Source organism: Ruditapes philippinarum, unplaced genomic scaffold (genome assembly GCF_026571515.1).
Source record: "Ruditapes philippinarum isolate M1 unplaced genomic scaffold, ASM2657151v2 ctg4923_1_1_1_1, whole genome shotgun sequence".
NCBI lineage: Eukaryota > Metazoa > Mollusca > Bivalvia > Venerida > Veneridae > Ruditapes > Ruditapes philippinarum.
This window is the reverse complement of record NW_026856337.1, coordinates 193631-207117: the sequence shown is the minus strand read 5'-3', so window position 1 is coordinate 207117 and position 13487 is coordinate 193631. Positions and strand designations below refer to the sequence as shown.

The 13487-nt window shown below is 33.2% G+C and overlaps 1 protein-coding gene across 1 annotated transcript in view; it reads right to left on the bottom strand.

Annotated features, from left to right (window-relative positions):
* Positions 1-13487, bottom strand: part of LOC132746244 (sarcolemmal membrane-associated protein-like) — a 69752-nt gene that overhangs the window by 39905 nt on the left and 16360 nt on the right. Inside the window, exon 2 of the mRNA XM_060735328.1 lies at positions 5470-5685. Within this exon, the coding sequence (XP_060591311.1) occupies positions 5470-5685 (216 nt within the window). The remainder of the gene's footprint in view (positions 1-5469; positions 5686-13487) is intronic.

The window sequence follows — 13487 nt, the reverse complement described above, 5'->3', positions numbered from 1 at the left end:
AGCAGATAATTCTGGAAATACAGATGCCAAGATGTCAGGTGAATAAGTTAAGGAACAGAGTATTGAATTGATTTAATTTCTAATAACAGAGGAAATTGAGTGAAAAACATGTACATAAACTGTGACTCAAATTCTTAATGCATCATGCAAATAACGAAGGGCTTTATAATATCTAATACACTTTTATACAATTGGCAGTCACAAGAAGTTTGAAAATAAAAACAGGCATTTTTAACTCTTTTTTTAACATCTTAATTTGAAAATAAATCTTGTAAGTGATTAGTTATAAACTCAAAAGATTTTAACTAGAACCCAGCATCAGTGTCTGACTCACAACATAGCTGTAAGCAATATATGTATCAGATAATTACAAGTGAGAAAACAAAAGCACCTGTGTAATATAGCTGGAGGTTTTGATGTATACAACATTGATTATAATAGTCTATAGCTCTATCTGATAGCTGGAGGGTTTGATGTATACAACAATGATTATAATACTGTCTATAGCTCTATCAGTGTTACCACCTGTGTCTACAATTTTCTCTATACAGTATTATCTCATCAACATTAGTAATAGTTCTACAATGTCAAAATGTTTGCTATTTTATACAATAGTATTCTAAAACAAACTTTAACATAACAACTTTACCACAAACTTTTTGTTGTTGTTGTCGTCATATGACGACATTCCAACTTTACTGGTGGAGGAAAACCTCAGGTGCCCTTCTGTACATTATTTCAGGCATGAATGGGCACCCAAGTAGAACCACTAATGTTCCATTATGTAGCTGATTTTCTAAGCTACCTCACATTAAAGAATCAATATCCCTGTGTTGGATTCAGACTCACAGCCGTGAGGGGCAAGTGGTTACATGTCAACAGAAGTCAACAACCGTAATCATCCTGCCACAGACGCCCTCCACCATGGACTGTGTGTGGCTCCATGACATACAAGTACAGTAGCAGCAAAGTTTAACCTTGTGAGCTTTAACAAGTGCTAGCCCAACTTAGGTAGATCTTGAACAGTTATCTGTAAAGATGTCTTATCATTTTGAATATCAAAAGTATTACTGAATTACTCATAAACCTTAACCATTTTCTATAGGATTTTTTGTCACATGTTCAATATAACATTATCTATGTCAACATTACTATTAATTTGTATATTTAATTCATGTAGTATTGCAAACAGTTGAACTGGTTATATTCAATGATTTTTCAATCCGTTATATAATAAAAAAGCAAGTTAAGTCAGTGGCCAAATGGAATCAAATAAATTCATTGTACAGATTCAGCAGAGTGAATTTAACATTATGCTGGAAGTATATTACCCTTACCACTGACATTTTACTAGTCTGGTAGCTTAAAATTGAAATGAAATTTTCTGAAATTTTGAAGCAACTGTTCGAATTCAAAACTGGGCAAAAAACACTACATAAATTCTGATGTTTTTTTTGCTGTTTTTTTTGTCTGTTAGATGAATGAAAGAACAATTAGAGTTGTTTTCATTTTAATGAATATCATGTCCTTTTTTCATGTTACCTAAAACGTTACACCAGTATATTATGCACAAATTGTTAGGATACAATTGTACCTGTAGATATAATCTTGATTTACACTGATAATTTTCACTAACTTTCTAAAACATGCTTAAAAGTTTAAAATGTCAGAAAACCCTGAATTTATCATCATTTTAATTGTTTTTTTCCTATAGAAAAACGGTGCTTGGGAGTGTAAAGAATCTGAGCTTTAGGCAAATACCCATGTAAAAACATATAAATTTCACCCAACTGACCAGCTGATCATTACTGACCTACAGTATATTTAGACTGGTCATTCAGAACATGTCCTACTGTTAGAAAAATGTACATGAATTAGAGCGGACTGAATGAATTTCAGTAATAAACAGCATGAACTCAGTGTGAACTATCAACTGTTGTTCAATCACTAACACTATTATTCTAATAGTTATAACTGTATATAAAACTTATATAGAAAATTTACCCATATAATCTGCGCAAAAGACTCATTGAGCAGCTAAGTGTTGTAACAGTAATGTATAGCCTATAGAGGTGATCAAAGCCTGCTCCCACTATTATAGAGGTTATCAAAGCCTGCTCCCACTATTATAGAGGTTATCAAAGCCTGCTCCCACTATTATAGAGGTGATCAAAGCCTGCTCCCACTATTATAGAGGTGATCAAAGCCTGCTCCCACTATTATAGAGGTATTCAAAGCCTGCTCACATTATTATAGAGGTGATCAAAGCCAGCTCACATTATTATAGAGGTACTCAAAGCCTGCTCACGCTTCGAAAGAGATGATTAAAGCCTGCTTACACTACTATAGTCTATTACATAGATGATCAAATCCTTAATACTGTGGAAAATCCTTATATAATAACAATAAGCAAATTTTAAATCCATACAGATTTAACTGTTCATTAATATACCAGACAGATTCAACCGTTTATCAATATTCAAAATTCAGTAATGTATAGGTAAATTAAGAATGCTGTAATTTACAAATAAACAAATCCATACATTTTCTAGTGTACCATCAGAAAGGGAGGTACTGAGGACTTGTCTGTGTACTGGTCAATTGTTGCTATAATCTAATCAGACCTATCTGTGATTTGTCATCATACTGACAGAGATGTCCCCACTCTAGTATTGATCAGAAACATAATGAAGGAAAAACTGCCATTCTCACAACACATATTTTAACCAATCAGGTTAAGCAATGAGCTACCAATAAAATATCTTTTTTATCTCAGAAATTGTAAGCTAATGGTAGAGAGTTAATGGACTGTACAAGAAACAAATGATTCTGGAAAAGTAAAATGAGATTTTTACCTCAATTTTACAATATAACTGTTTGTTCTGGACCTTAAAATTTTATTTGATCATGCAGCAGGTATAAAATATCAAACTGTTTTCAGTTTACCTGTAAGGCTAACACAATATGTTGGAAGCAGTGCATGTTTGATATAATAAATAGCAATGGCCACTCATAAAGTCATTATCACTTTTTTGTAATAGTTTTTCAGCTGTCTATAATTTCTCTAATGCATACATGTATATTTACAATAATGCAATAAATTTCTTGAATTTTGGTTGGTTACAAGGCACCCTCAATTCATATTCCTGTATTACCATCAACTTATCTCCATAGTTATATTGTTTCTTAACTTTTAATTTGTAAAATCATGCCTGATAGCTGCTTGAGCATTTCAAAATTAACATTTGTAAAATTACGCAAACTGATGTTTATTTTTGTTGGGTTCTTTAAGTTGCACCAACATAGTCAATTGACCACTTTCCAGCTTAACGGTGCAGAAACGGGCATGAGTAAACAAAACCGATGTTCCGTTAGCTTAGATGGAATAAGCCTCTCTCACATTTGAAAGATTCCAATGTCTCTGTCAGGATTTCGAACCCAAAGCATGAAGGGCCCAAAAACATTTCCCTTATACCGACTTTAAGGCCATGAAAACTCTTGATGAGGAAAAAAAAAAAATCCTTTATTTTCTGATAAAATGAAGTACATGCGACTGGAAAATTGTGTAATCAAATCAACTAAAATTAAAGTATAGGAAAGGAATATCTTTAAAAGTTATTATATTTAATCAAATTTAAAAAATCAGAATTTTCTTATTCTCAATGTATTGAAATTGCAAAAATGGAAAAATTTCCATGGTAAATAAACATAAACAAGCAAATAAAACAGACTATGTGAGGCACTTTTGGGGAATTAATAAAGAAAATTTATATTCATACTTTAGTTTATTTCTATATTTTTGGTTATAAAAATACAAATGAAAAGAATTTGTAATTATAAATTTATTATATATGTCCCTGACAGGATATATGGGAGAATATATCTGAGTGATATCTAGGGCCTCCAATCATGTCCATCTCTTTCTGGCTATATTCTCCCATATATACTAAAAATTATCTAAACTTTGGAGAACTGAATACTTTTTTACCCTATATACTGGTAGAATATTTCTAGTATAAATGAATTAGTATTAATAGTACATGCACTTAGTACTACTAGATTTTTCTTTTTTCTCTTTTTAAATGATTGATTTTTATATTCTGATTGTTCTCAACATTTTTTCTCATGTAAAATATGTCCTACAAGAAACCAAGATCTCTAATCAAGAGGCAGCCACCTTCTCTTGTTGCTACATTGTAATTATTGCACTAATTAATTCTGTTATGTTCACAAAGTTCCAGCTTATATTTACAGTAACAACACATTGAGAGTGAATGATAAAGAAACTCTTCATTGGGAAAGGATGTTGACAATTTTTCTCTAATTCAATTTCATCTTAAATATTGTTGAAAGTCTCAGTAAATCTGTCATTCAATCAATAATATGGTAATTCTAACTAAAACTTGACTAGACAACAGTAAAGAACACTACACAAGAGAGCCATTATGGCCCTCATATCGCTCACCTGATTATCAAGGCTCTTAAAGACAAGCAATATTATGAATGAATGCAGAGATGTTTAAAAAAATCTAATATGATATTGTTCATATCTGCATCTGAAATAGTACACATGTTTGTAAACAAAAATTTTCCATATTTCCTCATATTGACGCCAGATGACCCATACTTGAACTTTTACTAGAAATTACTGAAGCCACCTTTCTGACAAATTTCCATTATATTTAAAATGAAAATCTTACCTCAAGAGTTTTAAAAAGGTTTTTTTTTCTAAATTTGGGCTGTTTGACCTAGTTTTTGAGCCAAGACAAACCATACTCAGTCTTGAGCTACCAATCATCTAAAACAATCTTTCTGACCAACTTTTAGGATATCAGTGCTGAAAATGTCACCTCTAGTGGTCTTACAATGTTTTTCCATATTTGGACTCTGTGACCTTCTTTTTGATACAAGATGATTCGCATTAGATCTTGAGCTAGAAATCATGAAAACAATTTTTCCAAGGATATTTGGACCGAAACAGTAGCCTTTACTGTTAACAAGGCTTTTCCAGATTTGGACTGTGTGACCTAGTTACTTACCTCATGTGATCCATTTTTATAGATGAGCTAGAAATCATAGTAACAACCTATCTGACATTTCAATGATATTTGTACTCAAACAGTAGCCACTGGACTGTAAACAAGCTTTTCCTATTTTTGGCTCCTGTGACCTAGTTTTTATACAATATGACCCATGTTTGAACACATCTGAGCAATTACTGGGGAAAATACGAACCAAGTTTGGTGACAATTGACTAGAGTGTAAATGAACTAAATGTGTACAGACAACGGACGACAGATATTCAACAATCAAAAAGGTCACCCTGGGCCAGCTCAGATGAGATAAAAACATGCCAACTGTGTTGGAAAAATAGACTGTTCAAAAATAAAGACAGGCTTACATATACTGTCATCATTATAAATATCTACATATATGGCTACAGTAGCAAAATGATGAAGTTTAACTTACAGTTCCATTCTCGTACCATAGCATGGCATGGTTGCGAGAGAGCACCTTACAATCAAAGATGCCATTGTTTGGAGCTGGTCTTGCACGGGCTACTGACCTCCCTATCTTCATCGGTTCCAGGAGCGTAATGTGACGCTCCTGGAAGGGGTGCGAGTTTTGTCGACATGATAGGATGGCAAGCGCCGACATGCTTGAGTTGGCCTCTACTTCCTCTACCTGTAAAATAACAGAAAGAAAAATTAATGTTTCTGAACTAGCACTTGTTGGGATCATAATGTAATGATTATACATAGTTACTCCCCTTTGTTGAATAATCGCCATTGATACAGCAATTTATTTATCAAACGACAGTTTGCTTTATATTTTATCAGGTAAAAGTGTTTGATACTTACAGATCTAGTTTTATTTAATATCAGATTGTGAATAATTTAAACATGTTGTCATCCGTCGATAGGTATAAACATTTATTATAGATTTTATAAAAGAATTTATTAGACGCTCATTATTTGAATAATAACGTAAGGAAAACGTTTTTATATGATCGAGACGCTTTTAAGGGAATGAGTATCAATAATGGGATAACCTGTTGACCCTTTGTAAATGGATTTGTCTATGCGTATATATACCAGAGTTTTATTGCAGAATGGGAGAGTTGAATTTGAGGTTGATTAGAGAACTTGTTTAAAGTAAATTAATATTTTATTTTTGTAATTTTGTTGTTATTAACTTGCTACGAGCTTCCTTCCCATAGGGAATAGTTAAGCAGTTAGTTAAGTGAAAAACCGGGTTGCATAAATATAAATATTGTTTACTGTTTTCGTGATATTTATTGATATGAAAGGAACTGAGAGATAAAATACAGCTGAAGAATATTTGATAGTTTTAAGACGTCTGACGGATAAGTTTTAGTATTTAAATATAAAAATACCTGTTTATAAAAATACTCTTGATTTCAAATATAATTAATATTTTTGTGAAATCATTTACGGATCATTTCTTACAAATCATAGTGACAAGGTAGTCCTGAGGAAAATTATATATATATATATTAATTACACTTTTATAGATAATAAGATATTTGAAATATAGGCAATTTCTCGGTGCACGTTACAGATATTTTTGGTGGCAGCGGTGGGATATATTAGATCTTCTAGTTGTAAAGATACGTAATTAAGGTTCATAGTATTTTAATAAGGTCTGATAGATAGTTAACACTAACACTTACTCACGTTTATCTTTTTATTTGTTTTGTCATACAGAAGTCTGACGAATCAGTAAAAGGTAGCATTTTTTTTAAGAACATAATATTTGTCAACAAGATTAATTATTGTTATTTTTACACTGCAAAAATGGCTAATCCTTGGGACGATGATGGAGAGATGAGTTTGAAAAGGAAACTTAGATTTTTAGAAATAGAGAAAGAAAAGTTTAAAACTTCAAATGGAAATTCAAGTATTAGATCAATATATATGTGAAAACAAATATTTCTCCGTCCACATTAAATTCTACAGAATTTTTTAAAGAAATTGAATGACATGGCAACTTCTACACCTAAAGAAAAATTTGAGAAAACGTGTCTGACAGGGTTTTTAAGTCAAGAAAGTTTTTTACTGATGCATATGACTCTCAGTTTGAAAATCTGACAGGAAACACAAAACCAAAATCACATGATTATTCACAGGTGATAGCCTCAGTAAATGGAAAAGGCACACACATTTATGAATCTCGCAAGAGTATGCATCAGAGTACGCAGACTCCGACTATGGGACTTAAAGATAATAGACATAGAAATGATACTTGCAGAAAGACATCATTTTTACAAAGTCCAGGAAGAGATATGACTAAGAAAATACAATTTCAAGATCAAGATTCGTTATGTTTAACTGACTTACAACAGGACTTACAACAGTCAGATCAGACAAATATGAAGGTTGACGAGTCTCTACCATATATTAAAACTGACAAACATGATGTATCAGATTCACATTGGTCAAACCAAAATACAAAATCATCAAAAACAGTATGTTATGATGAAACCAGCGACATATGACGGGTCAATTTCCTGGATTGATTATAAAGCACATTTTGATGCATGTGCTGAAATAAATAATTGGACAGATAAACAGAAAGGACTTTACCTATCAGTTTTCTCTTCGAGGCGATGCCCAGGGGTGTTTTTGGGAATTTAAATAACAAAACCACCAAGTTACAGTGAATTAGTTTCAGCGTTAGAAGAACGTTTTTCACCCAGAAATCAAACAGAATTATATAGGGCACAACTTAGAGATAGGAGACAGAGAGCCTCAGAAACTTTATCACAGATGGGTCAGGACATTTCAGAAGGTTAACAAATTTAGCTTACCCATCAGCCCCGACAGAAGTCAAAGAAGCCTTAGCTAAAGAGCAGTTTATAGATTCTTTTGAATAAATTCTGACATGAGACTTCGAGTTAAGATGACCAGACCTACAAATTTAAATGATGCTATCAGGCATGCTGTTGAGAGCTTGAAGCTTTTAATACAACTGAAAGAAAGCGATTTAGATAGACAAGGTTTTACAAAGATCGGTGAACAGGGATAATAATAACGTACAAAATGATAGAAATAGGTCGAAATTTCAAACAAATAACACTCCAGTAAAACCAATTTTTACTCAAACATTTCCAACAAAGGCAATTTTCTGGTCAAAAATTTTTCTTTCTCGTGAGTTAGAACAACTTAAAAAGTCATATGGAAGAAATGAGAGCTATGTTCAAAAATTTTCAGACCCAAAATTCACAATATTCTGAAAGTAAACCTGAACAAAGTAGAAATTGCAACAAAGTAAAAATATGCAATCTTCCAATATTTCAAACACCATGCAAATAAACATTCATCTAATAACATTTATGAAAATAGAAATAGGGTTTCCATTTACTTGTTATAAATGTGGAGATATCGGACATATACAAAGAAATTGTCCTAAACAACCAGAAACAAATAATACACAAACTCTAAAATCCAGCAAGAGACACATCAGTCCGTACAAAGTTCAACGAGGCATGGATCAGGTTTATAATAGATGCAAAAGTTAATGATGTGAGTGTTTCTTGTCTAATTGACACAGGTGCAACTCTTACGATAATATCTGAAAAATTATATGACATGATATGCGAGTCTACGATACCACTTGAATTGAAAACATGTAGCTTTAATATTGCTACAGCATCTGGCGAACCATTACAAATAAAAGGAAAAGCTAATGTATCAATAGAAATTGAGGGTCAAAAGAGTCTCTTTGATGTTGTTGTTTCTTCAATAGAGACTGATATCATTTTAGGTATTGACTTTATGCAATCACAAAACATGATCATAAATGTAGCATCCAGCACTATATCTGTCAGAGGTAAGTCATGTAAATTGAAATGTCAAGGGCCAGTCGGATGTTATAGAATAATATGTACAGATAGAGTTTTTGTCCCAGCTAGAAGTGAAGTTTTAATACAAGGTAAAGTTCAAGAAAAAGAGTTTTCCAATAAAGGTTTATTCATGATAGAACAAAGTAAACGTCCCTTATTAGACAATAATGGTTTGATAGCACGAGCAGTAGTTCAAGGAAATGAGAAAGTTCCCGTCAGATTGATGAATATATCCGATGATAATCAAGTACTGTATCCGGGAACAAACATTGCATTGATGAGCCCTGTTGATAGTATAAGTACACCAGTGATCAAAAATAGATCTGAAACACAGCTTCCAGGTCATTTGACGGATCTTTATGAGCGAGCTATAGTTGATTTAGATAAAAATCAAAGTAAACAAGTCAAAAAGCTTCTAATGAAATATTCTTCAATATTTTCTGTAAATGATTCTGATCTTGGTCGTACGGTATTATTAAGCATCAGATACCTACCGGTGATGCAAGACCCATAAAACAGCCGATAAGACGTTTGCCAGAACACATGAATAAGGAAGTAAATACACAAGTTCAAGAAATGTTGGATAAAAATGTTATACAGCCATCAACAAGCCCTTGGTCTAGCGGAGTAGTTCTTGTTCGAAAGAAAGACGGAACTCAGCGATTTTGCATTGATTATCGCAAACTTAATAATGTAACAATCAAAGACGCTTATCCATTCCACGTGTTTACGAGTCACTAGATCAATTATCAGGAAGCAAATGGTTTACGTGTTTAGATTTGTCATCAGGTTATTGGCAGGTTGAAGTTGACCCATCAGACAAAATTAAGACCGCTTTTCAGACAAGACAAGGTTTATTTGAATTTCAAGTAATGCCGTTCGGTTTGTGCAATGCGCCGGCAACATTTGAACGCCTTATGGAAACAGTTTTATCAGGACTTCATTGGCAAATTTGTTTAATTTATCTTGATGATATAATCGTTATGGGCAAAGATTTTGATGATATGCTGAATAATTAAGATACAGTTTTTCAACGTTTGTCAACAGCTGGATTAAAACTTAAAGCAAAGAAATGCTGTTTATTTGCTAAGAAAGTAGAATTTTTAGGACATAAAAGTGTCTGAAAAAGGGATTGAGACCGATCCTAAGAAAACAGAATGTATTCGGAAATGGACGTCACCTACTAGTACAAAAGAAGTGCGATCTTTCTTAGGGCTTTGTAGCTATTATCGGAAGTTTATTGAGAATTTACCTGCTATATCACAGCCGCTTTATCGTTTTAGTGGATAAAAATAGAAAATTTATATGGACACAAGATTGTGAAGAAGCATTTAAAATATTAAAACAAAAATTAGTTGAATCTCCAGTACTTTCTCATCCAGATTTTTCAAAACCGTTTATTCTTGATTGTGACGCTTGTCATGAATCTATAGGAGCTATTTTGTCTCAAAATATTGATGACAAGGAACATGTTATTGCCTATGCTAGTCGCACATTAACCAAGTCTGAACGGAAATATTGTGTTACCCGTAAGGAATTATTAGCTTTGGTACATTTTGTGAAATATTTCAGGCATTATTTGTATGGAAAGAAATTTTTAGTCAGAACGGATCACGGATCTTTAAGATGGCTCATGAATTTTAAAAGCCCAGAAGGTCAAGTTGCTAGATGGATTGAAATTCTATCAGCTTACGATATGAAAATTGAGCATAGACCCGGAAGATTACATACAAACGCAGATGCAGTTTCAAGAATACCATGTAAACAATGTGGAATTACAGGTCATTTATTACAGGAAAGAGAGAATCATTTCGCGGCACAACTTCAAAATGATGCATCAACATTAGAAGAAATCATATCTGACGATATCACCTTACATGATGCTCAACAAATGGACGAAAACATCCAAACTGTTATGAAGTGGATAAACGGTGGTGAAAGACCAAATTACAAACATATTGGATCAGCAGGTTACTTTTTAAAATCATTATGGACACAATGGACAAGATTAAGCATACAAGATGGTTTGTTAGTAAGAAAATGGGAAGTAATTGGCACAGACAATTATTATTGGCAAGCAGTTGTTCCTATGAAATATAGGTTAAAGATTTTAAGATATTCGCATGACATTAAGGCTTCTGGTCATCTAGGGATAAGAAAAACTCTAAGTAAGATACGTCAACGTTATTATTGGCCAGGTTTACAAAATGATGTAAGGTCATACGTATCAGGCTGTGAAGCATGTTTAAAACGTTAAAGTCCTAATAAAACAATTAAAGCACCTATGCAAATTAATAGATCTGGTTTCCCGATGGAAAGAATAGCTATTGATATTTTAGGTCCTTTACCAGAAACTGAAATTAATCATAATAAGTATGTAGTTGTTATAGCAGACTATTTTACGAAATGGACTGAATGCTTTGCTATTTCAAATATACAGGCACGCACTGTAGCTAAAATTTTAGTAGAGGAAGTAATTTCACGTTTCGGCATACCTACTATAATTCACTCGGATCAAGGTAAGCAATTTGAAAGTTTACTTTTTCAAGAAATGTGTAAGTTATTACAAATCGAAAAGACACGTACAACTCCATATCACCCGTCATCAGATGGATTAGTGGAACGATTTAATAAAACGTTAATGTCTATGGTTGGTATATTTGTCAAAGATCATCATCGAGATTGGGATGAACAATTGCCGTATGTGATGATGGCATATAGAGCCACAGTTCATGAAAGTACAGGTATGTCTCCAAATTTTTTAATGTTTGGAAGAGAGACAAGTACACCATTAGACATAGCTTTTGAAATGCCCCAGTAATGAAAGTAGTCCCAACTTCTCAGTGGGCTTGGGAGTTACAGGAGAAACTTGAATCAGCTTATAGTTTTGTAAGAGAGTATACAGGTAATGCGATTAAAAGACAGAAAATGTATCATGATACTAAATTATCGTTTAACACTTTTCAAATTGGTGAAAATGTTTTTGTTTATTTTCCAGTTAAGAAAGTAGGATGTTCCTCTAAGTTGACATCTTATTGGAAAGGACCATTCAAAATTGTTGAGAAAGTATCAGATGTTTTGTACAAAGTTAATTGTGGTCAGTTTGCTTCATTACAGATCATTCATGTTAATAGATTAAAGAAATCAAGAAACCAGACTTTATTTGAACCAAATGATGAAAGCAATTCTAATACAAATCAGCAGATTATTAATGATGTTGAATCAGTGTCTGATTTTCTTTCAGATAATGACCAGTCACAAGATGAAGGTGATAATGATGAGATTGTTATTAGTAAATTTGGTAGAAAAATAAAGAAGCCATTATATTTAAAAGATTATGTATGTTCTATTTGCAGGATGGCTAATGCAAAGGTTATAAGTCCAAAAGTAATTTGTGCAGTATGTAAGATGAGTCTCGCTCTGTCAAAGTATGAAGAACATATCTTGAAGTGTATAACAGAAAGACCAATATAATATATGAAAAACAAGATCAACAAGGAAAGGCGGCGTTCAATGAACGCAACCCCCATATGACCCAGCAACAAGAACCAATGGCACGGAGCCCAGGCGGACCCCAAACATAAAAAGGACAGGGCAACGACACGTTAATCATTAAATGATAAATAATTTGTAACTGATTAGGAATTCAAAGAAAATAATAATAGGCCCACAAAGGGGAAGGGGACAGGAGACCGGGGAAGGGGGGGGGGGTTAATCAAAGAAATAAAGATGTGATATTTGTGGGAAAACATTTAAGAAGGCATATTATGCAAAGCTACATAGAGCAAGACAACATGAGAAGAAAGAGATTGCTACAAATCACAAAGATATTGATACGGAAATTGACAATGGAAATAAATCAGAAGAAGACAATCTGATAGATCAGCATGTTGATATTGATGATATGGTTATAGATGAAAATGAGAAACAAGTATCTGATGTGGATGAGGAATTAGACTATCTTGATGATATAGGCAGTAGTCCAGATGTGTCAGTTTTGGAAGAGATCAGTGATAGTGAGAAAAATATTGACAAGAATAATAATGATAAAAGTATAGTAATGAATAAGTCAGAGAGCTGTGTTGATACAAATATTGATGAGAAGTTATGTGGTAAAGAACGTGTTTTCGAAGGAAGGCTCGTAAGGAAATTAACAAGGCCCCAACCTGTTGTTGGGACAGAGCAAAGGAAAATGGTTGGACCCTTGTTCAGAAAGGCAGCGGTTACGGCCGCAATGTTGAAGAGAACACGTGAGTTGGGATCAGTGAGTGGTGGGAAAACTGTGGGGAAGAGTGCGGAGCCTGAGAGAGATGTTGGTGAGTCGGTTCAGGTAGAGGATGATGGGGAATTAAATACAAGTGTGAATGATCAAGAGGAAAGTAATGAGATAAATAAGATGAAATTAGAGTATGAATTGGAGAAGGTTAAATTAGAGAGAAGGCGAACAGAATTAGAATTTGCTAGATTAGAGTCTACAGAAAGGATGAAGAAGGAGGAACTACAGTTCAAGAAAGAAATGATCCATAATATGTTAAACATTATCAAAGAATAAATGTATGAAGAAGGAGGAACTACAGTTTAAGAAAGAAATGATTCATAATATGTTATACATTATTAAAGA